The sequence below is a fragment of the Polistes fuscatus genome, unplaced genomic scaffold, assembly GCF_010416935.1.
Source record: "Polistes fuscatus isolate 324 unplaced genomic scaffold, CU_Pfus_HIC Scaffold5, whole genome shotgun sequence".
Classification (NCBI taxonomy): Eukaryota; Metazoa; Arthropoda; class Insecta; order Hymenoptera; family Vespidae; genus Polistes; species Polistes fuscatus.
This window is the reverse complement of record NW_025113129.1, coordinates 3,648,122-3,673,021: the sequence shown is the minus strand read 5'-3', so window position 1 is coordinate 3,673,021 and position 24,900 is coordinate 3,648,122. Positions and strand designations below refer to the sequence as shown.

The following is a 24,900-nucleotide window of genomic DNA, read 5'->3' as shown; positions in this document are numbered from 1 at the left end:
ATTGATGCCGATGAACTACCAATCCATAGGTTACGTTACCCCATTAACTAAGCATTATATTGCGAACTGCTTTTAAGTACGTCGAACATATACGCATATACTAAACATATACATACATATACAAATATATACGCAGACGTATATGCGAGAAACATCGACTGGCAAACGGTAGACAGAAATTGGCTAATCGTTCAACTGCGAAAATACAATTTTACGAAGCGTATTAAAAGAGAAAAGATCAAATTACCGTTCCATACATGGAAAGGTGTATTGTCTTTTTTATTTAGCTCTCCACTGGCGCAAAAATAAAAAATAAAAAAAATAAAAAAGGAACAGGAGAATCGGTAGTAAGCGCAAGAATCTTGTTGGATATTGGTGGTTCGGGTCGATCGATGAGTTCGATACCGAAGTAATTCGATGAATGCACGGACGCGTGTGCGTAATGGCAATCCCACGCTGCGCTTCTCTCCGAGTTTCGTTCGCCACCGCCCCGCTTTTACCTTTTTTTTCCCCCCTTCTTTTCTCTTTTTTAATTTTTTTTTTTTTTTTTTTTTTTTTTTTTTTTTTTTTCATTCGAAAGGTAATCCAATCGAGAACGATGATTGAATTATTAATTGAATGACGCGCGTGGTCGGGGTCACACGCGCGTTCCCGTGTATCCGCCGTCGTATCCTCTTGATGGTTCTCTATTTCTCTCTTTCTACCAAAATTCCCCTTCTATCCATTCTCCCTCCCTCTCTCTCTCTCTCTCTCGAAATCGCTTTCTCCCAACAGTGAGATGGTTGCATTCGTCGCAAATAATTCGTTGCGCCTATGTAGCCTACTGTCGTAGTATTTGCGCCTTTTAATGTGTCATAAATAATTTATTGACAGACTGTGAATTAATGGAATAAAATTGTAGGTTTTTCTTTTTTTTTTTCACAGGTAGATTTTATCGCAATCCACGAGAATAGCGAATAGACCTAAGTTATTTTGGAGTGCATGAAATTTGCTCCCATCTAATCTATCTATCACCATAAAATCTATTTCAATCGAGAAGACTATTAATCAACGTTGAAATCGAATTCGCGATGTGAAAAATCGTGTCTGTATTTAAGGGTAAAACTTAGAAGAGCACAAAGAGCAAAATACGTTCGACTGCGGTTACTGTAAACAGATCTGAGTAAGGAGTCTTCTTGATGTTGAACGAAGCATAGCCATCGTATCGAATTAAATCGACTCAAAAAGAAGAAAACGAAAAGAAAAAAAAAGAAAAAGAAAGGAACAGAAGAAGAAAAGGAAGAAGAACAAGGAAGTGAGAAGAAAATAGACGAAGATTAGAGAGGAGAGGGAGCTAGCTAGAAAATTAACTGAAGACGGTAGTGAATTTGAAGTTAAGAGGAAAAAGAAAAGAATAAGAACAAGAGATAGAAAGATGAGAGAAGAACAGAAGGCGAGAGAAAAGGGAGTACAAGATTCCGGATGGAATGGTGGTGATGGTGTGGTGGTGGTGGTGTTGGTGGTATACGGTACGAAAGGGGGCTTTGTCTCGATCTCGTCGACGTCCTTGAATAATCTCGTCCTCGGAAATTTGATCGACACCGGTCAAACGGGTCGACCGGACTTCAAACGCACACGTGTAAGCTCTTCTCAAGTAGGCGGACGCTTGGGGAGTCGCTTAAGTCGATGGAGAGAGGAGATGACAACGAGGATGAAGAACCAAGATGAAATGAGAGAGGGAGAAGTGGAAGGGAGAAGACGACGACGACGACGAAGAAGAAGAAGAAGAAGAAGAAGGAGAAGGAGCAACGATCTCGTCTTTTTGGGCAAATCGAGAGAAGAGAAAGAAAGAGAGGGATAAGATAGAAAGAACATCGTCAAGAAGGCAACACATGGCTGGAATAACTCGGAAAGTGTCAGAACGATAATCTGACGCTGGCAACGTGATGGACAGGATGGACAGTCCACTTCGGTCTCTCGTCTCTGTCCGTCTGTTTCTTTCTCTCCCTTTCGCTTCTTTGCCCCTTGATCAGCCGTCATCTTCCCGGTTTATCTCTTTTTGCAGCGGCCCACCTAACAACCCATCAAATCATTTCGAGCTTTCATAGTCCTCGGAATGAAATAGCATTGGCAATTTTCTCTATTTTACAACGTCACCTTACCCAAAATTCAAAGCCCTCGACTTTAGTAACATTTGACGAAAATGTCAGGTAGTAGACATAAGAGTTAAAAAGGGAGGATTGAATAAACTACGAAGAGAGAGAGAAAGCTCGGATGATATCGCGCGTATCTCAACGACGATGTGTAAGTAGTATGCGCGAGACCACAAAGGAACGACGATCAATAATACTCTTTTTACAAAATGAACAGCGTGCGACTTAAAAGAGAATTTAGACATTGATTTAAGCACCTACGTAACATGATTTATCGTAACCAGCTGTTAGAGCAATGCGCGACCCGTAACATTTATTGTTCTCTTCATAGTATACGATTCGTTTCTTTTTTTTGTCCGCCCTCTCCTCCCTCTTCTACCACCCGTCTGCGAATTGCAAAATGATCTCGACGCGTTCGGGGTGGAGAATTGAAGGAAAAAGTAAACGAAATCTCAGACTCCTGGAAAAATAATAACCGAGAAATAAACCTTTTTCTCCCGTTTTGCGTCGATCTATTGACTGTCGCAACTGAAATCAGAATTTATCCCCCCGATGGAACAGCAAATAACTTTATCGTGAGAGAGAAATAGAGAGAAAGAGAGAAAGGCTTCGGAAACGAGACTCGATCGTGCGTGTGGAATAAAACGAATAGTATTCAGCGATATCAGGAATAATTATTAACAGCAGCTAACAATAGAGAAACGTATATCGAAAGTAGCGATCGTTCTTTCCCTTCGTTCGTTCGTTCGTTCGTTCGATCGTCGATTTACCGATCGTTGCGAAACAAACTTCTCTCCTATCCATAAAGAAAATCCGATTGTAATATTTAGCGATCTTCGAATGAGATCTGAATGAAATCGGTTCGAGATATTAAATAGTCTACGCTTGGTGTGTCCGTTATTCAATCAGGTGTTCAGCATGCGTTTCTACGCGTCCGACAAATGAGGTGTTTAGATCGGTTAAATCGATACGACGGAGAAATAAAACAGAAGAGGATAAAAATATCGTACACGTATGTAAGTAAGTAAGATGGACAATACCTATGAATCGAGTATTAAAAAGAATAATCAAAAGTTAAGGTGTCGAGAGAGCCGAGTGTGGTCTCGTTTACGAATATTAATTCCAGTCTCGTCACTCGAAGCTTCTCCGTTGGTTGGTACGAGACGAAAGCCAGGTGCACCGAGACGGATCGAGGTCGTCGCGACGAGGATATTAATTGCTATGTGACACGTACGACAGAGAAAGAGAGAGAGAGAGAGAAAATGTGAGGGGATGGGGAGGGAAAGCGAGGTCTCTTCGATGGCTTCTTCTTACCTCCTACTTCGCCATAGCGATTGATTCCGACAGGCTTTAGCCAGACTGCATATAATCACAATAATTGACGACGATGGAAACGTATAGGACAAGATCCGTATGACCAAGACCGCAACCAAACTGGCTTTCGATTCTCCTCTTTCTCGTTATATCCTCTCTCGTCATATTTATGTGCCAAATTTTTGTTATAATGTCAAGTCTTTCGCAACGTATCGATATATGTATGATTCATATACACGAATTCACACATACATGTATATATTATACATTCGCGAAAAGTAGTTTCCCGTCATTAAATGAGACGATTAATTATATCTTTTCTACATATTAAAGCTCGATGATCACCTACCTACCTTCATCGTGAGAATAACGAAAGAATATTATTGCCTTTTAAAATGGTCTTTCTTAACCGTGATACACTCCGTTATTATTCTTTAACGTTATGTCATAATCTGCAACAATTAGTATTGAACAATTTAATAGAGGAAAGGGTAATAGTTCATCAGTACGATTTATCTTGGTCAATCCTATGACTCAAATAATGTCGTTGGAATCGTTACGTGTACGTCAAGATTAATCGATCACGATTCCAACTCGAAGTGGCTCAACAGAGCGCTCCGCTTATCGTCGATCCGTTTGTAGGAAAAAAAAATGATGGAGAAAAAAAGAAAAAAAGAAATACCGTCTACTATGACGAAGTTAGAGTAAGGAACCAAGAGAGTACGGGGGACAATTAATAGATCACAAAAGTGAAACCGTGCGCAATGAGTTTGACTTAGCGTTGCGCTTTTACACGGTAATGATCGATGTCGGGAGTTAATGTTCAAGGCGCGATATCGCGACGCGGGTATATATCTTACATCGGAGTGACACGTGCACGAGGAAAATCGCATTACTTTCGAAAGAAACAGGTTTGTGACAGCATATCAGCAACGGGACACCAGATGTTAATCGTTCCGAGCGTCGAACGCACATTTGCTGCACGTAAGAGATTCTGATCGATCTCGAAATTAAAAAATCATCGTCGTTCCTCAATACAATTTGTATTTATTAATTGAAAAGAATGGGAGGAGGAGGAGGAGGAGGAGGAGGTAATGGAAACAAAATACCAATCGATATATACACCTAACAATTAGTTAAATAATCAGTAATACGTGACGTAAGTTGTTTGTACGAGATGAAAGTTAAAGAAAAAGAATGATACGAGACGAAAAGGTTTACACCAATTTTCGATGCACCTAGTTGTTTAATTGAAGTAGACAAATTGTCGACAGATATCGATCGATGTCACGCTATTTCAGTACCTAGGAAAATGAGAAAGAAGCAAGGATAAAAGTTAAACTCGTTTAGGGATTAAGATTATCTCGAGATCGAGAATAACAGTTGGGGGGAAGATAAAAGAGCAGGGGGGGAAAAAAGAAGAAATGATGGAAGAAAGGGAATAAAGAAGTAAGTAAGGAAAGAAGGAATGAATTCTATTCGCGTTATTCCGCGTATAAGCAGCTGGACGCGGGTGAAACTTGCGCGAGTGCAAGGACCCCGTCGTGCCATGCGGCTTACATTTGAATGGCTCACCTGGAATCAGCGTTGCCGCGGTGCAGATAACATCTAACGAAATCGGTTGTCCAACCAGAGCCCCGGGGGAATTAAAAATGAGAGGAAGGGTCGCCTGCTGGCAGGTGAAGGAGGAAAAGGACCGTATTATTCGGCCTTTCGTTCTTATCACATTCGTTCTACCTATAAATCTAGCGGACAGACACGCGAATTCCGTTTCTTACTTTGCGTATTCGTAGATATAGATTAGTATGTCTACCGAGAAAACTGAGAACCTCGAATTGTGATCAAAGTTATGTCTCCTGAATAAATCGACGAATTTGTCTTCTCGTTCAACGAAGAAACTCGATTGTTATTGTCGTCCTATATGTTGAATAATTTCATTATTCTCTTACTTTCACGCGAATATTGTATGAAAGAGTTCACTTGATCCACCTACGGGCATCGACGGAAATAGGCGCTACAACGTGGCGATAAATATCATGATATTATAATTAAGCTGCTAGCATAAAGCGTGGGATACGAGATGCAACTAGAGAAATACTTGAACCTAGACTCGATAAGAAAAAAGAAAAGAATCGGAGGGAAAGAAAACGCAGAATGTAAAAGCAGAGATAAAGGAGAAAGAAACCGTGTGTACTTTTAAAATACCAATGGATAAAACTTATCGCAGGATGCCAATATTGTGAATGGACACGAGAAGTAAAGGTAAAGGAAAGGAGAGGAGATGGTAAAGGGACGTAAAAAAGAAAGAAAACCGAGCACTTGGCAACGAAGATCGGTCAAACGAGAACGTGAATGCGTACATCAACATCGTTGATTCGATTGACGATCGTTTTACGATCGTACGCGGCCTTGTCGGCTTCTCGGAGTCCGCGGCTCCTTGAGTGGCACCGACTCATTTCGATCGCATTCGGAATCGCTGCTGGCAGCAGCTTCTCTACTCACGACGGATGAGGCAGACTAAAGCGAATGCGATACAAACGAGACTTCAATGCGACTGAACAGCATCTCTCTCTCTCTCTCTCTCATCTGATATTTTTCTTCTGTTTTTTTTTTTAACATATATCCTCTTTGAGATTCATACAAACCTTTCGTTTATGCGTTTGTAGTGTCATCTCAAAATCAAACCAATGAAAATTGTATTTTCCAATGATCGCGTTTTTCAGCAGGAAAATAATACGCGTGCATGTACACGTTAACGCGTTTAATATAATACTACATCTTCTTGGATCCTATTCAGACATCGAGATGGTCCATGCCGTTTGAAATTTATTTACGCTCAGCACCCACGCTCAACCAACATCTTATACACGCTTTCCACTGAGAGACTTAGATTTACGTTGCCTTCATAATCCATGATATAACCGTTCCGCAAAGAAACTTAGTATCGTGGTACGTGATATAAGTGCATTAATAAACGCTACGTTTCACGCTCGTACGAGAACCTAGGATCGTTCTTAGTATTTCACAATGTTTCCAGCGAAAATTATACCTATGTACAGATCTATGTACATAGATGTGCTTTATTTATGAAAAACGCGTATGCGACGTACGATTCTCGGGAAAGGTGATTGTCTCAACGAAATAGCTAAAAAAAACATCAACCTTGATTTCGTTATCCTTAAAAAAATACAAATCTTGTGTAATAGTTCTTTTCTAATCGATGTTTAAAATGAACAAAACATATATATTAATTGCTCTGCCAAGTTACTTTGGAATGTTTATTAACGACTCACAGCGAATGCAACAAGACACGGATTATCGATGATTCTCGTATGCATCGTTTCGGTTTATACATCGCATTGGCTGAAAGTGGCATAAATCATGATTTTCCCATCGGTCGTTCCTATCATTCCTAGTACAGACAACGACGTATTCGACGGCGTATTCATTCGAGCGTAACGAACAACACGTTTGTCGGTGGTTAATCCTTTCGATATTCAACCTTTTTTCTCTCTCTCTCTCTTCATATCGACCATTATCCATCGATCGATCTTATTTGACGCGATTCAAAAAACCGATTCCTAAGAAAACAATGTTAGTGTTCTCCTATAGAAAAATTAAACAAATAAACGAACAAAATGCATTTGTATTTATATTTAAAAAAAAAATCCTTTTCTCTCTCTCTCTCTTTTTTCTCTTCATTTTCGTTCTCCCTCTTTTCTTTCTTTTTTTTTCACCCTCGAAAAAGATGAGAATAAGGATGAAATATTTGACTGGGAGAATTCGTGGCCTAATTATTCGTCCTGTCGGCGGATGTAGGAGAAACGTAGACGGGAAGGACGAAAATCAAGTGCGGTCGAGAGGACGTCACTCCTCCGGAGGGGCTTCACCATCTCCACTTCGGCCAGCAACAGCCAGCAACAGCAATAGCAACAGTAACAGCACCAGCACCAGCACCAGCATCAGCATCAGCATCAGCACCAGCAACGGCAACAGCATACCGGCTGCCGACTAATATCTCGTTCTTTTGTTGCGTTTCGCAGCAATTCGCCTGGCTCCGCAGCTCGCAACGAATTTCGGGCTGATTATTCGGAGCTGTGGAGTGACGTAGTCGGTCGGCTGGATTAAAATGCTGCTAGTAGGGCTACCGAGCGAGGACGAAAAGAGAGACACGAGTAATGGAAAGGGTGCGGAAGAGTGCAAGAGAGAGAGAGAGAGAACGAAAAAATAAGAGAGAGAGAAGATTTCACGTCGGAGATGTCACCCCCGAGGGGTCCCTGCTACAACTGGTCGTGCACAGCCTCTAGTCTTTCGTTCGTTCGTTCGTTCGTTCGTTCATTCGTTTGCATCTTCCTTCCTTCCTTCCTTCCTTCCTCCTTGCTGTTTTCTTTTTTCAATCGTATGCATCCCTTCACCTCAATCTTCCATCACGCGATTCACAGGTCATTGTTGTGTGTTCTAAATAAAAATTTAACCGATTTGAAAAATTGAGATTATTGTCTAGTACTATTAAAAATACTCAACATTCATATGAATACTTTCGGGAGTAACTGTACGTACTGTATAGCTCACTCAGAGACCAGTAATCATATTTTCTATAAAGAACTGGTATTGCTGTGCAGATAACGATCCACCTACAATTCGCACTATCTATACTATTTTCTCGGCACTTTACCGGAGGGCAAACTGAGACATACTAAATATATATATATATATATGCACCAACATGGGGGGATATTCTTGACTGGTACGAATTCGATAATAAAACTAGCGATATTCCTTGCTCGAGAAGGCAAACACACACGCGCGTGACGTATCATCGAAAAATCTCATCCAGACTATCAAAAACTAAGCGTAATGTACGGTCGTAAAGTAGCTAACGCATTAGTACCCAAGACATAGCATACGAATAAAGTCGACACACTGGCGTCATTCAACAGAACCGAAGACGGTGTAAGAAGGAAGGACGACTGCTTGGTGTCACGATAAAGATGCTACTCTGGGACATCGTTGAATGCTTCAGGGGCTAAAGAGGTAGATAGAACAGAAACCATATATACCATTGGGGAGAGGGGAAGAAGGAAGAAGAGGAGGAGGAGGAGGAGGAGGAGGATAAAGGCGTAAGAACACCCTCCGGCTCGTGAAGAGTCTGACGAGAGTCGGCCGTTAGCGTGTTTTACGGCGGCATTAAGCTTCTCTTAAATGACGCACGCAAAGTGCTCCTCCTTACCACCTTACCACCCCCCTTTCTTCTTTCATTCCTCATGCAAAATCATGTCTACGTTTCCAACCAACCACGATGTTACAGTCTCGGCTACCTCGCCAATCAAATTAAGTTTTATCCTATCGAAAGTAGAGGACTAGATACGGTTGGTTGAGATCCTTCGAAAAGGAGCAATTTTGGACTATCTAAATGCATCGAGAGCTCCTGTCCAAGCAATAGGAATTTACGGTAACGCTTATTCGATAGGTCTTGTGTAATAAATGAAATCTCGATGGCGGATAGGGCGGAGGTTGAAGGAAGGGTCGATAGTACCCGATACGTACCTACATATGGTTGGTACATAGACGGCAGGTATGTAGGTATATCTCTATAATAAAAAGGATAAGCTACGTAAGCTGCAGCGGACAGTGAGAAGAGAGAAAGAGAAAGAGAAGTAGAAAGAAAAAGAGAAAGAGAACGCATCGAGAATCGAGAGAGAGAGGTACGGAGATGACGGGACGAGTACAAAGGTGAATCGAAAATACCTGCACGACAGAGATCAGACGTCTGCAAGCGTGGTTGTGCGGTATAGAAGTATCGCACTGCTGAAGAGAGAACATTTGTGGAAAGAGAAAGAGAGGGAGAGAGAGAGTACGACGACGACGACGACGATGGAGAACCGACACGGTACCTCCGTTCCTCTAACGGAGGACTGGTGGAGGACCAACGATGGTGAGCAACGGAGGGCACGTAAGTCCGCCCCCGGCCCGGACGACAGCCCTCGTTGGATTCGAGTATTGACAGATATTTAAATGAATATTCCTCGGCTGTTAGGGTCCTCCCTCTCTCTTTCTCTCTTTGAAATCAAAGCAGAAGGTAGAACGGTTCATTTAAACGTGCACCGATAGCTCCTCCCGTTGCGCGCACATGTATATGCTAAAACACACATAACTAAGAGTAAGAGAGAAAATATGTATGCGCGGATACAGGTTTTCACTTGTCACGTCATCCACGGGTTATCATCGAGCGAGACGACGACTACTAATACGGGGGAGAGTCAAAGTCGCCCTCTTGACGACCCTGTTTGTCGAGCACACGTGCGCGAGTACGCTTATTCACCCTCGGCCATTACCACCCTCTCTCACCACCATTACCACCACCATCGTTAGCCTCATCGTCTTCTTCTTCTTCTTCCTCTTCTTCGTCTCGTACATTCTTGTCACTACAAAACATTCTGTCCTACAATTTTCAAATTTCTATATGTGTGTGTGTGTGTGGATATTTATCTACTTGAAAATCTGCCGAAAAATGACAGAAGGTTCTTAGAATTTAAATCTTTAGTATTTTATGGCGTCGATAAAAAATTCTTTGCTTTACATTGCTTCGAAATTCTGAAACAAATAATTCTTGGATACCTGAACTTGGGTTTCTCTTTTGTATAAGTGTGGCGTGATGTTCTTTAGTCCCATGTAGTCATTCTATTTTTTTCTATTGTACAAAATAGGGTTGCATCAAGAGGATGAAAAGTTCTGAGTCTAGTACGTGGAGAGGTGAAAATTGTGGTGAAGATTTTTCTTTTTTACACGATCAGATAAAAAAAAGAAAAAGTAAAGAAATCCAGTTCTTTGAAATACGTACGAACCTAAACCAACATTTAAAGTCACTCCTTTCCGTCGACGATCATTTTCTATTAAACTTTGAACCAAGTGATTTTCAAATGGGAGTTTCGGTATAACCAGGAGTGAGTTCTCGAAGCAAACGAGAGGCGCGTTAGTTACTCGTAAAAGTCATGTTACGAGCACGTGACAATAAATCACGAAGAACGAGTCTAATTTTGAGAAGCGTGGCATAGAACGAGCACGTACAATACTCATATCCACCTATCCTTTAGGTTTATTCATACAGGATAACAGTCGTGGTATCCCATACACCTGCATCATTCGAGACGAGTTGTGGGAAACGACTCGCAGAATTATCACGTTCGTAGCTATCTCTTCCTAAAAAACGTGAAACCATCAGAAACTATCTTTTCGAGTACGCGCCTGCTCACGTTCTTGTAACTTTTATCGCGACAGATCCGATGACACGCGCCGAACCAAATTTATTACCCGTGCTCGAATCGATGCATCACGTTTGCCTGACGCGTAACAAGCTCGACTGATACTTTCAGGTATCCCAAAATTATTGCCACCACATTTTCCTGCTAAACGCGTTCACGTTCACGTCGAGGAGGTATACAATAGCAGAAAATATGTGCGTGTTGTTTTCAAATAAAGAACTCAAGATTTAGTATACGCCTGTCATCGTCGTTATAATCAATTTTTTCATTAAATAATAAATATATTCAATACAAATATAAAAAGAGAGATTATTTTTTTTAATTTGACAAAAAGTACAATCTAGATCTTGATCTGAAAGTAAAGTAAATTAAAGTAAATTAAAGCTTATTGTAAAAGGACCAAATGAAATAATCATTGCAAATTATACGTTCGAAATATCGCGCACGAAACGATCAAAGTGCTTTTAAGGAGGACTTTTTCTTTCTCATCGCACCCTCCTTTCTCTTCTCTTGTCATCCATTCTGTCCAGTCTGGAAGATGGTCGTTCGCTGTGAAATCGAGGTTGATTGCACATTTTACGGACAGTCAGAACAGATCGAGAAAAGTCAGTCGGTTATCGGTTTTACGACACCGTTTCGTGTCTTTGCTTCGTAACGAAAAGATGGGAGTAATACCCCGAGCTTCAACCGATCTTGCTGATGTTGTCCGTTTGGTTATCCTCGTCGCTTGATTGCACCGCTATATTCCTTTGCTCACGAGAGGGAGCCCAATAAAAAGTTTTATTTAAACGACCGCAATTTTGTTTGGACTCGGCGACACTCGCTCATTACCATAAAGTATTATGTTATCTGAAAATAGGTCGAACTACCTTTATAATGGATCTCATAATTATCGACGGCCCTCTCCCTCCTCGAATAACGAACGGACAAACGAACGAACGAACGAACGAACGAACGAACGAACGAACGAACGTTGCTTTAGAGAAGAGAGGAGATGAGAGGAGAGGAGTGAGAAATCGATATGAGTTTAAATGCTCCCGTATCTTTCATCCGCGAGGTTCAAATTTTCATCGGGATAATTGCTAACTACAACTTGCAACATACTACTCGAGCAGGAAGAGAGCAACGTTTTAAGTAGGATTTACGCGACAAATAATTATGCTAAACACTGACGATGAAATATACATTCTATTTGTTCATTAAATATACTCTACTAAATCTCGCGTCATAACGTCATCATTTTTCTTTATTTAGTTTTGTTATTAAATGAAGAAACGATGAAAAGTGTTTTACGATCGACGTGTACGATCATTTAGAATAAATTATTTATATTATGTAATCGAGAAAAAAGGAATAGTTTTAAAACCACAAATAAAAATGTAACTAATCTTGTATTCATCGTGCACGAATACAAAGTGTTACTTTTTTGCAGTTGCTATTTATCGAGTCAACATTTTAAAACATATGTAGTATTTATAATAAAATATCATTATGCATTCCGTATCAATATGTGCACTCACACACACATGACGCAACCCTGATCTACTCCTACCCGTTCTATAAATATTGATCATTTATTTAACATTAAAGATACTACGATCGATCATCGATGATCGGTTTTTATTTTTAAACGTCAATTCTGCATTCAATATTATTACCTTTTTACATTTGACTTCGCGTTAATTATAATTATAAACATTATATCTTGATGTTTTGTAAATATGTTATTTAAATTAATACAAAATTGAAACTATTGTTAAACTATTAACCAATTTGTGTAATAAAATATTAATAAAAAGAAGTGTTAGAAAATTAGAAGAATACAATTTTTATTTGACACGCTTTTAAATTTGGAAGTATAAATCGATGAACGTAGATCGAGTTGAAATTCGATGGAAAAACGTGTAGCAATTAAAAGAACGACGATAGAATATCGTAAAAGTTGAAAAGTAGAATGTATCCCATCGGAATGGCACCTGTGCAAACCTCATCACGGGTATCTGTCTGATCGAGGTAGAAAACCGTTCTACCTGCGCCCACCTATAGGATCGCTATACCGTTCGTCGTATCGGTCATGTTTCTTTGGCCACAGCTTTGCCTTTATACAACGCTTTACATTACCGATTTACGAGGCTCTCTTTGATGGGAGAGAGAGAGAGAGAGAGAGAGACAGAGAGAAAAAGAGCGGAATGACGACAAGCACTTAATGAATGGGAATTTCTGAACGTGAGAAAAGTATAAACGTCGTTAAACGAATCATTGTGCCTAACTATTTATTACATCGGTATTTTGATATATGCACGAAGAATCGGCAAACGAGCACAATAATATTTACTACGTTAAAAACAGAATGCGATTTAAAACGTTTACAGGCGGCGAACAGTCTACTCGTAACACACATTGGTCTATGTATTAAACATTGCTTCTATTTTAAATCGTGCGTGCATATAATGCTTCGTCTAATGCAAAACGTGAACTGAAAATAACTGGTGTAGTATAACATGCGTAGCGATTTTTCGAAAAACGTTACATTTGTTATATTTACCGGTTAGATTATCGCCGCGCTGCTGCGGCCACCGGAAGGAAGGCCTCGGCTGTTGCTTGCTTCGCATATCTTCCGTCCGATGCGGCGGCTTCGGGCCGCTCGCTTTGCAAACGTTCGGAGACCACTACTTACCTAAAAGAGAAAAATGTACTCTGGTCAGAATATTGTTAATAATCCTAATCTTCAAAAATGCGAACAAATGTTTACAGTCCAACTGATAACCCTTTAATGAGTATATATTAAAAAAAGACTCGCAAGTAACGTTCAACATAAAATGAGTGACCAGGAAGTTCATACCGATGAAAATATAATCCGAGCATAAAAAATGCTCGCGCACAACGCGCGATACTTTGGAGAGTAGCTTTCCGACAGTCAAATTTTCGCATTAACGAAAGGGAGAGGAGAGGAGAGAGAGAGAGCTCACCCTTCTTGACTACATGCTTTTACATAGGAGTAACAACGTATCCACCTCATTTTCCTCTATTTCCTTCTCGTTCTCCTTGCGCAACGACACTCGTCCTACTCCTAGCAAGCCACCCACCGAAAACGAGCGAGCGAAACTCCCTTATCCACCCGGTGCCAAGCATCGTAACCAGTCGTATATCTTTCTGGCGTACGCCCTCGAAAGCGGCCGCCTTTGTTTCAGATATTTATGAGGCGTTTTAATTCGCGCGCACCGTCACCCGGTCGGTGGGGGGGTGCCGAATGGTGTTGCTGGAAAGGGAAGGGAAGGGAAGAGAGTACCTCTGCTACTAGCAATGGTGGTGGTGGTGGTGGTGGTGGTGGTGGACAGAACGAGGCTAGGAGAGGTATGAGAAGGGGTTGTAATAGGCATAAGGGTGCCTCGATAAAACGGCACCCACCTCTCAGTCCTCCGACCCTTCCTCCGACCCTTCCTCCTCCAGGCGTAGGCCATAAGCGCAAACAAACTCTCGCTCGTATATCTCACCTCAATGGTTTCTACGTTGGTACGTAGGGGTGACTGTATCGCGTCGACATCGTCCACCCTATTCCCCCAATCCTTCCCACCTTCATTCCTCTCCTCTCTCTTATTTCATCCCCTTCCTCTAGGAGCTCCCTAACTTTGGCTCTTTTCAAACTCGACAACTTCAAGATATTTTTATCCATTGGTCTAAACTATAGGCAGAACGCATCACCAAAAAACAACTTTGATAAAAAGTATTTAGAGCTCAAAAAGAGTTGTTGACATTAAAAATCATTAAAAAGAAATAGCATATAATATCTAAAAACTATTGACAATATTTTAAACAAAAAGTCTAACTCCTCTTTTCCTTTTTCTCGCGATTAACGATATTGGATTCAAAATGAATGGATAGGAAACTCTTTTAGAAGTACTTGTACAGGTCGATAAATTCCTCTAATAAGGTCTGGCACCCCAACCCCATGTGATCGAGTTAATTAGCTTTCTATAGCGAAGAGGTGGGTCTTTTTTTCACGCGAAATACAATACATCCGCCTGACTGATCCACGAGAGTGGACTATGTGGCGACCCTTTCGTAAAGACTATTATAAGAAAGAGAGAGAGAGAGATAGACGAATCCGTCCACAGTTGTGGACTTTCACCGCTAACCACCTCTACGTTTTACCTCTACATATCTCTCTCTCTCTCTTTTTCTTTTTCTCTTTCTTTTACTCTTTCTTTTACTCTTACTCTTACTCTCTCTTTTCGTATGCTCACGATACACTAGAGAGGTAGCCACACTCCTGCTCATGCTCTTCTTTACGCGCAGCCGAGTTTAACAGTAACAGTACGTCACCCTGTCGCTCTCTCTCGTTTCTATCTCTTTCTCTCTTTCTCTCTGGAACGTTCCTACGAGAAGGCATCTGTTCTCCGTTCCTCTATCTCCTTCTTTCTCTCTCCCCTTACACTATTCTCTTGCACACACTCGCCTCTTCTTCCAACTTCCCTTTACCGACCTCTCTCGACACCCTCTCTTCACTCTCTCTCTTTCTCCCATTCTGAACGTCATCCTCTCTCCTTCTCTCTCTCTATCTATCTATCTATCTTTCCTTTTCTCTCTCGCATGCTCCTTAACAGCCTTCACTCTCTAAAAGCCTGGGTGTGATCTATGGCGGGACGTTGCGTCACTCGGGGAACAGATGCAGGGCTCGTATATTACTCGGCCATATCTGCGAGAAAGACGGAGAAAACGCGATGGAGGAGGGTTCTAGGGGAAGCGAGGAAAGAGAGGAGAAAAAGAGAGAGAGAGAGAGAGAGAGTAGAGGGAGAGAAATCCTTGCCACACGGTCAAAAGAATGGCAAACGACACAAATCACTCGGCCTTTGTGTCACCCACCCCGGGCATGATTCTTTCTTTCTTTTTTTATTTCTTTTTCTTCTCTATTTTTTCTTCTTTTTTTTTTTTTTCCCTTTCCGAGGGTAAAGGAAATTTACTCGTCGACGAAGCTTTCCGGGAAACGTCGCTGTTTTGTTCACCGGATCCATGTACACGCTCAGCGGACACGTCTGGCGCCCGGAAACAAAGGCTCGCCTTCGTAAGAGATGTCTTGTCGTACGAGAAAATTTGTTAAGAGCCGGTAAAGTTAAAGCGACGAAGGAAGGAGCACTCTGATGGCGAGGGCGTGTGTGTATATATAACACATATATATATAGAGGGTGATATTCGAAGGGCTTATTAGTAGTCACTAAGAGACGAGGAAAAAATATCTAATTAACATGGATCATAAAATCAACCTTTTTCTGCTGTTAATTAATTTTGATTATTTTTGAACGTTCCATATCGCAAACGAGTCTTTTGATAACATATCTAAAATTGACTCCGAAAGAATTTCAGTTTATTTTATTTTAATTGCTACGTCGATCTTCTTCGATAATCACAAAAACAGGGCAGAGACAAAACATTGTTCGGAAAATTACAAGAAGGCAATCTGGATGGTGTCTTCGAGGCTTGGTATGTCCTAACTATGAGATATGTATTTAAGTATCAACTTATATACTTACGTTATAGAATCTTAAGACGTCTTTCTTCCTAGAGCCCTTAAACTTTAGAACAAAGAGACGAAAATGAACGCTTCGCGACATAGGTATTCCACTTGCCTTGGTACTCTCTGACGCTCAGTGTGTACGTATTTATGCGTTTGCTCGTGGAAACACTAGCCAGCTGTCTGTGGTAGGAGAGGGAAGAAGAATGAACAAGAAGTGGGGAGGGGGAACGAGAGAGGGAGAGAGAGAGACAGAGACAATCCTCGAAAACGTACGTCGGCAGGGCAGACGCTTCCAGAATCCCATAAATCAGGTCAGGGTTGGCGACGGGGGTGGCTACGGTGGTGGTTGCAGTCGTAGGAAACGGGAACGTTGTTAGGTAAAGGTCGACGCACAGAATGTGGGAGGGTAGAAGAGAGGAATAGGAAGAGAAAGAGAGAGAGAGAGAGAGAGTAGTCCAGTACGAGAACGACGAACAATAATGGCGCGCATGCTCGTAAAACCTTGGCGCCAATTCCATCCACCCGGAATGGATCCACGTACAGTCAACCAACTATCCCTATCTTCTTTCTCTTCGAATGTTGCAAGGCGAGCGTAAGCTTTGTTTGATCAGGATTTTACATTGGACATAACACGCACGTGCGATTCAAGATTGGCTTCGATCCAGTTTTCTAACACCAATCTACGTATTATTAATACGCCGGCTGACGTTCTTAATAGATCCGCAGATCATCGATTTGTCCTTCGTAGGAAAAGAAATAGAAAAGAAAGATGGAAAATAAAAAGAAGAAGTTGTTAAAAAAGTAGAAGAAGGCGAGCAGGTGGAAAGAAATCTGTTCCCTCTACCTTAAGAAGACCCCAGATGGAAACGTTGCAGTTCGGGATATTGGAAACTGTCGGGTTTCGAAAGGAAAACGCGATCAGTTAAAGAAAGGGCGTAAGGAGGTGGAGGAGGAAACGATGTATTTATGAGCAGCACGTGAATTTGGAGATAGTAACGTAACGTAACTTAGCAGGGAAAATGTCCGGTGATTCACTGAAAATTGCCAAGGAAAGAGCATCACGTGTAAAAGGTGAACTCTGTTAGATGCTAGATGTCGTTCATTATTTCATATATATATACTATATTATATATTTTCCGAAGTTTAGAGAGAAAAGGAAAAAGTTAGCTTTTAGGTAGAAAGAGAAATGGAAAGAAAATGGATGAGACAGTGAGTGAGGGTTAACAAGGGAGAGAGGAGATAGAGAGAGAAAGGCGAAATCGAAAACGTCGCTAACGCGCTGACGCTGCTCGGTGCTCTTTGAGAGATTCACCCTTCAGCAACGTTAAGGACAACCGTCAGATCAAAGGCAACGGACGTAGGGAAAGGAAGGGAAGACTCCGGGGCAACGTGGCATCCGATTGATTCATTGGACGCGCGTGCCTGGTTTCAAATCACCAGAATAGAATCCGGTGCCTCGGAATGCCAGGCTCACGGCTAATCCATCGAGCGTCTTTATTGCTTTGCGACATTTATAAAACGTCAGAGAGACGAGAGATCCACGCGATCGCGCTCATTCGTCACCGATTATAAATCGTCCTCGTGTCTTCCCTCCGACCCCGTTAAGCCCGCTCGATCCCCTCGCAGCGATTTTCTGCTCGTCTCCACCTCGCCGCCGTGTGTCCTCCGATACGAATCGAGACTCCACTTTATATCAGGCCAACTTCATTACATATATATGTGTAAGATTAAATTTATAAAAAATTGAACGGATTCGAGAAGCAGCCACTGTCGTTTGTTTCTGCGAATCACGACTAACAATAAGTTGCGTTTGGGTGTTTTAAATCGTGATCGACCGATTGGGTCGATCTCGTTGGCCATTCCCATTCTATATAATAACCTACCTCCGTTTCTATCTTCGTCCACGAGAAATCACATCGTCGCGTCAAGTCCCGTTCTCGTCCAGTCTCGACTCGTCATGTCACGTTGTTGATCATCGATCGAGAAAATTTTTACCCTGCTATATAAAACGAAAATGGTATAATTCAGTGACGGTGGAGGATTCGCTCGATTATCGGAAGTCACAAATCGAGCCAACGTAAAAAAAACGTTCGAATCAGTGGAATTGTGCTCGTTGTTATTCGGTTCAAATATTAACCCTCCGCCCTTCCCACGATTTTTTCTTTTACCTACCTATCTATAAACTTTCAACAAGCTATATATCATTTAATTCGAAGAAGACCGAATTATAAATATATATATAGATCCGACGACACATTTAACAATAGACAATCCTCATATCTCCGTATAGAAATAAGTCCGGTCGTTGCGGCCAAATTTATTTCGATGGTGCAAATAAAATATTTTATTGATCGATTTGTTCGAATCGCGCGTGGCAATGAATTACGTACGGCAGGAAAGAAAAATCTTCTTTTATTTTGTTATTTTTATTCTCGAGGAAAAGGTTTGCTAAAGCGCAAGGAATATCTCTCGAGTTAGGAAGTACACAGTGCACTCTTCTCTTCGGGCCACTTGATTCTAACTGGAACCACCGCCTTCGGGCACTTGGCCAGTTAGAAGAGAGAAATAGAAGGAAAAAAAAAGAAAGAGGAGAAAAAGATCAAAAAAGAAAGAAAGAAAGAGACTAACAGAGCGGATCTCTCTTAGCTCTTGACGAAAAAACGAGGGTATATCCGGTTGCCAATAATTACATTCGCGCGAGTAGTTTATTCGATGGAACTAATAGAAGGTGAAAAGAGAATTTCCACGTGCGGAATAAAAGGGTCAGAGATGACAGTTTTAGTCGAGTAGGAGGAGATAGTAGTAGGAGTAATATGGGATGGGAAGAGGGAGGGGTGAGTGGGTAGAACGGGCTCGTACTAACCGGTCTAAATAGGTCCGTCGCGTTTCGCAGGCGAAGGTGTAGCAAAGATAAGGCGGTCGTTGCTTTGAAGCGTCCCAGGGTGGCCGTCCCGAAACGAACGGGTCCTAAAGACTCTCCACCTCTTTTCCTCTTCCTACCTAGAAGGGGGACTCGTAACGACCGATTCCCTTCGGTTCCTCCCTTCGTCCCTCACCTAGGGAATACTCTAGTACTCCTGTATAATATCGCGCCCTATCCCTTCGCTCCTCTCGTTATCCTGGAGCTCGGTGTGTCTATGGATGAAACTCCCTCCTCATTTTCTTCCCTCCCTCCCCCCCTCACACTCTCATTCTCGATGCTGGCACACTCGGAGACCCGCGCATGTACAACACTCACACGCGTAAGAGAAAGGCCAGTTCTACGGACGAGAAAGCAAGAAGATACAAGCAACGTTGGCCATGGAAGAGCTCGCCTGGAAGCCCCTTTAATACTCGCCCCGATAGCGGAGTGTTTCGAGTAATTGGGAAGTAAAACAGCCCTCCGACATGCACCCGGGCTCTCTCTCTCTCTCTCTCTCTATCTTTATCTTTTACTATGTCTATCTCTTGCTTGCTCTCTTACTTTTACCTTTACCTTCTCCTTCGCGTCATTTCGTTCTCTTGCTATCTTCCTCGCAAGACTGCCAACGAAGAAGCTTCTTCTTTCTTCGAGTTTCCTTTTCCAAGATGCAATAACAGTAAGAAAGAGAAAGAAAAGAAAATGGGAGAACGCTAATTAAAGAAACCGAACCCAAAGTTTTTGAGTTTCTCAAAGTAACGGATCAAGTTCTTCAAAGATCTTTACACGATTACCAAAAGTAACATCGATTTTCACTACAACGGACACCAGACAGACCAAATTTCTGAAGTATTTAAACATTTATAGTTTTTCTAATTTTTATTTTCCCTAAATAAACCTAAAGAGATAGAGAAGAGCAAAATTACGCCAACGTGACGAGACGAATATATCAGTGGTGTTAATCGCGACTAACGCCCATCAAAACCTTCATTCGAATTCGTGAATCATTATGGCCGTTTCTTTAGAATGGAATTACCGGTGAGTGGTGCTAATAACACGTATGAGCTGTTCTCCGTGCTGACTCTGATCACGGTGATAATTCCAACGAAGGAGGACGAAGGGGGTAGGGAGGAGAGGGAAGAGGAAGAAGGATTCTCGACATTGAAGTGATTGTAGAGTCTCGCAGTTAGGGTATATCCTAATCGTTGTAGATGAGTCGAGGATAGGGCTACCCTTTCGGCCTTATTATTACCAGTTGGCTCGGATGTAAGCGCGTGTCCCATTACGCGGACGATTATTTGACTAGTCGGTGATTGTGGTAGTGCCTCGGGGAGAAAGAGAGAGAGAGAGGTCAGCAGAGGCGAAGAAATCGAGCCAATAGAAGGGAGGGAAGAGGGAACGAGAGGGAAAGAGAGATAGAGAGAGAGCGAGGGGAGACAGGAGCAAGGTAAGTAGGTATAAAGGAACCTGACTGGACGCGAACGTATACGCGCGCGTTCAATACGCGGCCCTCGAGCACAGCTGTCACTGACATCGCCGCAATTCGAAACTGACCACGACAGCTAACCTCGGTACCGGCGGACCACAACGGCGGAAACTTATACCCGCCTTCCGATTGATCCGTCCCGGCCACTCACCATACGCCGAGGGGGACGGATTAGTCGGCCGATGTCAGGACGCAACCCTGCCGAGGATCAACCAAACGAAAATCAACTATGAGAAGCAGCCAAGCACCTTCGACAACCTCTTCGAATTAACTTCGACCGAGTCTCCGATATTCCACGAAATTCATCTTTGTTTCCACGAGGGTTATTTCCAATCGGGAAAACGAACGGATAATTGCTCCTCTACTTTTCACGAGTAAGGGAAATTTTATTTTACGTAAAAAACATTCTTATTGCAGATATTATCCTACGGCGTCTTTCGATACAAAATCTCGATACAAAATTTCGATACAATTATCTCGCTTTGGGATCTTCGATCGCAATATAAACGATTTATCCTAGTTTCTAAAGTTGTACTATCGTTGTAACATAAAGAATCGGTCAGGTAGAGACGAGTCTCTTTTTTTCGTTAGAAAACGGCAGGGAACACTTTACTACCAGAAAGACTCGAAAGTTGAAAGACTAACTCACGTGATAGAAATCGATCGAAAGAAGAATGATGAATCCCGTAGGCGGCTGAGAATTAGGAAGCATAACGCCGGTGGCCATCGGGAGATCCGACTTCTTAATAGGAGGACGCCGAATAAGAGGATTCGGGTAGAGCAAAGTCATCCTCGGTCTCATCCTCCGATCGAGAGGGAAGAAAGTCGAAACCGTTCAAGGGGGAGGGACGAGGTAGGGCGAAAGAAGGGCAAGGGTCCTTCCTGGCTAAACGCATCCAATGAGGAAGGTGAAAGGAAGCTGGGTAATAAGAACGAGTGCGATAATGGCGTAGCCAACACAAAACGGCTTCGACGAGGGAAAAAGGAAAGTCCGAGGGAGGAAGTTGTGAGGGGGCTTGGGGTTGGGGGGGAGGGGAACGAGGCTTTCTCGGGGGGAAAGAGACCGTCGGTCAATCCTTCGTTCGCGAGAAAGAAAGACGTATATACATCTACAAATAGAAAGAGAGAGTAACCAAAGGTGATTGATGGATTGTCAGTCATGGTGCAGCTATCAATCTCCCCTTTATTATTTATTATTCTTTCCGCGGTGGGTACTCCTCTTCGAATACTTCTCTCTCGTTTCGGCCTTCGGCGAAGTCTAAAAGGCTGACGGTGACGAAGCAACGGCTCAGGTATTAAGGTCTGGTATATAGGGTGACGCGTTACGTTCGTTCTGCGAAAAATACTTCGAAAGAAAGACTGACCGTTGAAACGCGACAGGATCGATTTACCGTTCAAAATTTGTCCTGGATTTCTTGACGTATATAAAGCCTATATATATATATATATATGTACGTATGAAATATATCGTCTATATTTAATAAAAAGTCATTAACTGCAACATTTATGCTACCCTCGATTATTGCTCGTCAAATAAATTTTGAGTTAAACATAAGTATAGATATGTTTCCATCTATCGGACAAAAAAGTGGTTGGACGTTTAATTAAAGAATTTTTCTACGATCGTCGTCTATGGAAAAATCTTCAAAATAAAAAGTTTCATCCGACTATTTAGTACCCCGAACGAAAATTATAGCGTCACGTTTCGTTCTCGGATACGACAAAGGAACGCATGGTTGGCGCACATCGACGATCCTATTCTTCGTAACTACATTGAACGCGCGTACCGCTCATGCGAACGAACGAACGAACGAACGAACGAACGAACCTTCTCCACTCGCCCCTGCTGCGTCACGAAACAAATGCGCGTTCGGCCAATCATCGTCGAACCGACAATGACGATGACGAAGTGGAGGATGACTCTTTGCAGCTGTCAATCCTCGAGAATCGCGGGTACGTCACGACCCTGGCTGATCTTCGAACCGTCAGAGCCAGAACGAGAATTTTCTCCTTCTATCTATCTCTCTCTCTCTCTCTTTCTTCATTTCTTTTTTTTCTTTCTTTTGTTTTTTTATCTTTCTCTTGTTTTTCATCCTTCTCTTGTTTTTCATGCTTCTTTTATTTTTTCTATCGCCGGCGAATCATTGCTCGTAAATCGATAATGTTTCCTTTTCTATGCGTCAAATATTCGCCGAGGTTTACGACTTAACTTTCAAGAAATTTATTCTAGTCCTCACAATCGAAAACCCCTTCCTCCCTCCCTCCTTTAACAAGTTTTAAACCTAACTATGTTTTGCCGATCGTAACAACCGGGCAAAGAAAAATAATTAATCGACTTGCCTTTAGAATCGAAGTCGGATGAAACCACTCCCCGTTCCTCTCTTTCACAAAGACGTTAAGTAAATACATAATTACTATAGTTATACACGAAAGACACTCTTGAGATTGACTGACTGACTGACTGACTGACTGATTGACTGACTGACTGTCTGACTGATTTGGTCGTTGAAGATGAGCAACTTGGAAGAATCCTAAACAGAAATTGCACGTGCGTCATTTATCTCGTAAGGATAAAAGAAAAAAAAAATGGAAAATAAATAATGACCACAAGCTATACCCACCCATTCGTATTGCATTCAATTGCGATTAACGAGAAATTCATTAGTTTCTAATTGAACCCTTCGTGCCTTCTAATTCAACCTTTCCGATCGCGGGGGTAACAATCTTAACATTTGATTAATGATATTCTGAAAATACATTGGGCGCCATTGTCCGTGCTAAAAGTGGGAGCATCTCGTTTAATTAGAAAGTGATAATTTATGCGATGTCTAATTACTTTAAACGATGTTTAATCACTTTCTTTTCAAATCGCAACGAGAAAGAGAAAAATAAATTGGGGAGGGAAGAAAAGGAGGGGGGAGAAAGATGGAAGAAAAGAAATGAAAAAAAAAAAGAAAAAAGAAATAAAAAGACAGAGAGGAACTGTAAAACGTTCTTGACCTTCCGTTGATGAGATGCCCTCGTTATCTTTTATTGCTAAGTCACACTCCTCTGATTCATTCGCGACCAAAATCGATCGTATCTCTACCATTTTCTACCCCCTATTCCTCCCGCCGCCCCCATCACTCTTCTTTCCTTTTATCTATCTATTGATTAGCTTTCGAAGATACTCCCGCAGTGCAAAAACAAACGACACGTTTGCATGTCCATCGACTACGAAAATTACTTCCCGATGAGCTCGAAGAAGTTCGTTAAACGTTAATTATTCTTACGCTCGCGACTTCCGCGTATTATCGCGTTGCAAAAAGAAAAATATGGACGACTATTAACAAAAATTTACGACCAAGCTATTACTTTTATACCATTCATGATTTAATCTTTATGTAAAAGCAGACTGATTAAGGATTATAAGAAGTAATGGCAGTGGACATCGGAAAAAAGTTTTCCACGTACAATAAGATTTTAATTAACCTATTGCACTCGACAAGGGGTATATCCTTTTTCGTATATTTGGTTAACTAACAGGTCATTCCATTTCGTTGATTTGAATGATTATTTTCGTCTGAAAAGATAGTTGTGATCATGCGGCTCTTTTGAATGATGGATATTACGAAGAATTTGACGAAAAACAATAAGATCCTAATAATGCTCTTCCGTTCGTAAAATCGAAATGAATAAAGGCTCGCAATGAAACGTGGCATGATGTAGCGTAGTAAGAAAAGGAATCGAGAAAGGTGGATAAAGAGAGGGAGCTGAAGGAGGAAAGGTGGAGGAAAGGTGGAGGAGCATCGAGAAGTGAAGTAACAGGGAAGGAAAAGTCGGCGGCTTAGGCGTTTTAAGTTTCTGCAGGCATTTGAGAAGACATCGAGCAACTCGATCTCTCAAGCCGGACGCCGGGGATACCTGCACTTGAGCCTCTTAGACATTTTTTGGAGAGTTAAACGGGTCGCCTACCCAACAACCTAGGAGCAACTCGACAAAAATGAACGCTCACCGACGATCATCGAAGAGAAAAAACGTTTCGTTATTGTTTGGGGCCCAGATGCAAAACATCTCTGGGCAAAGCGGATCGGCTTATCTCTCTGCGTGACCGTTCTTCCGAAATCACCCTTTCGTAAAATCACTTCGACGACTGCTCTAAATTACAATAACTTAACATTTTCCTTCCTGGTAAATCGTTCTTTTCGTTCATTAACAAACGTATCGAATTCTACTTTTATTCGGTTGTGTATTAAATTCAATTTATATTTTTTAATCTACCGAGTATTCAGAGATTCTTCGAACTAGGTCGAGTT

General features: G+C 41.8%; 1 protein-coding gene across 5 annotated transcripts in view; it reads right to left on the bottom strand.

Annotated features, from left to right (window-relative positions):
• Positions 1–24,900, bottom strand: part of LOC122522656 (protein tiptop) — a 130,916-nt gene that overhangs the window by 32,413 nt on the left and 73,603 nt on the right. For 3 of the 5 annotated variants that reach the window (XM_043643909.1, XM_043643912.1, XM_043643910.1), the window contains one exon: positions 13,254–13,385. The exons of 1 other annotated variant lie outside the window; for it this stretch is intronic. In XM_043643909.1, coding sequence (XP_043499844.1) covers positions 13,254–13,320 — 67 coding nt within the window. In that variant the 5' untranslated portion in view covers positions 13,321–13,385. Of the gene's footprint in view, positions 1–13,253; positions 13,386–16,236; positions 16,401–19,695; positions 21,196–24,900 lie in introns of those variants that run through there. One more of the 5 variants, XM_043643911.1, reaches the window with a different exon arrangement.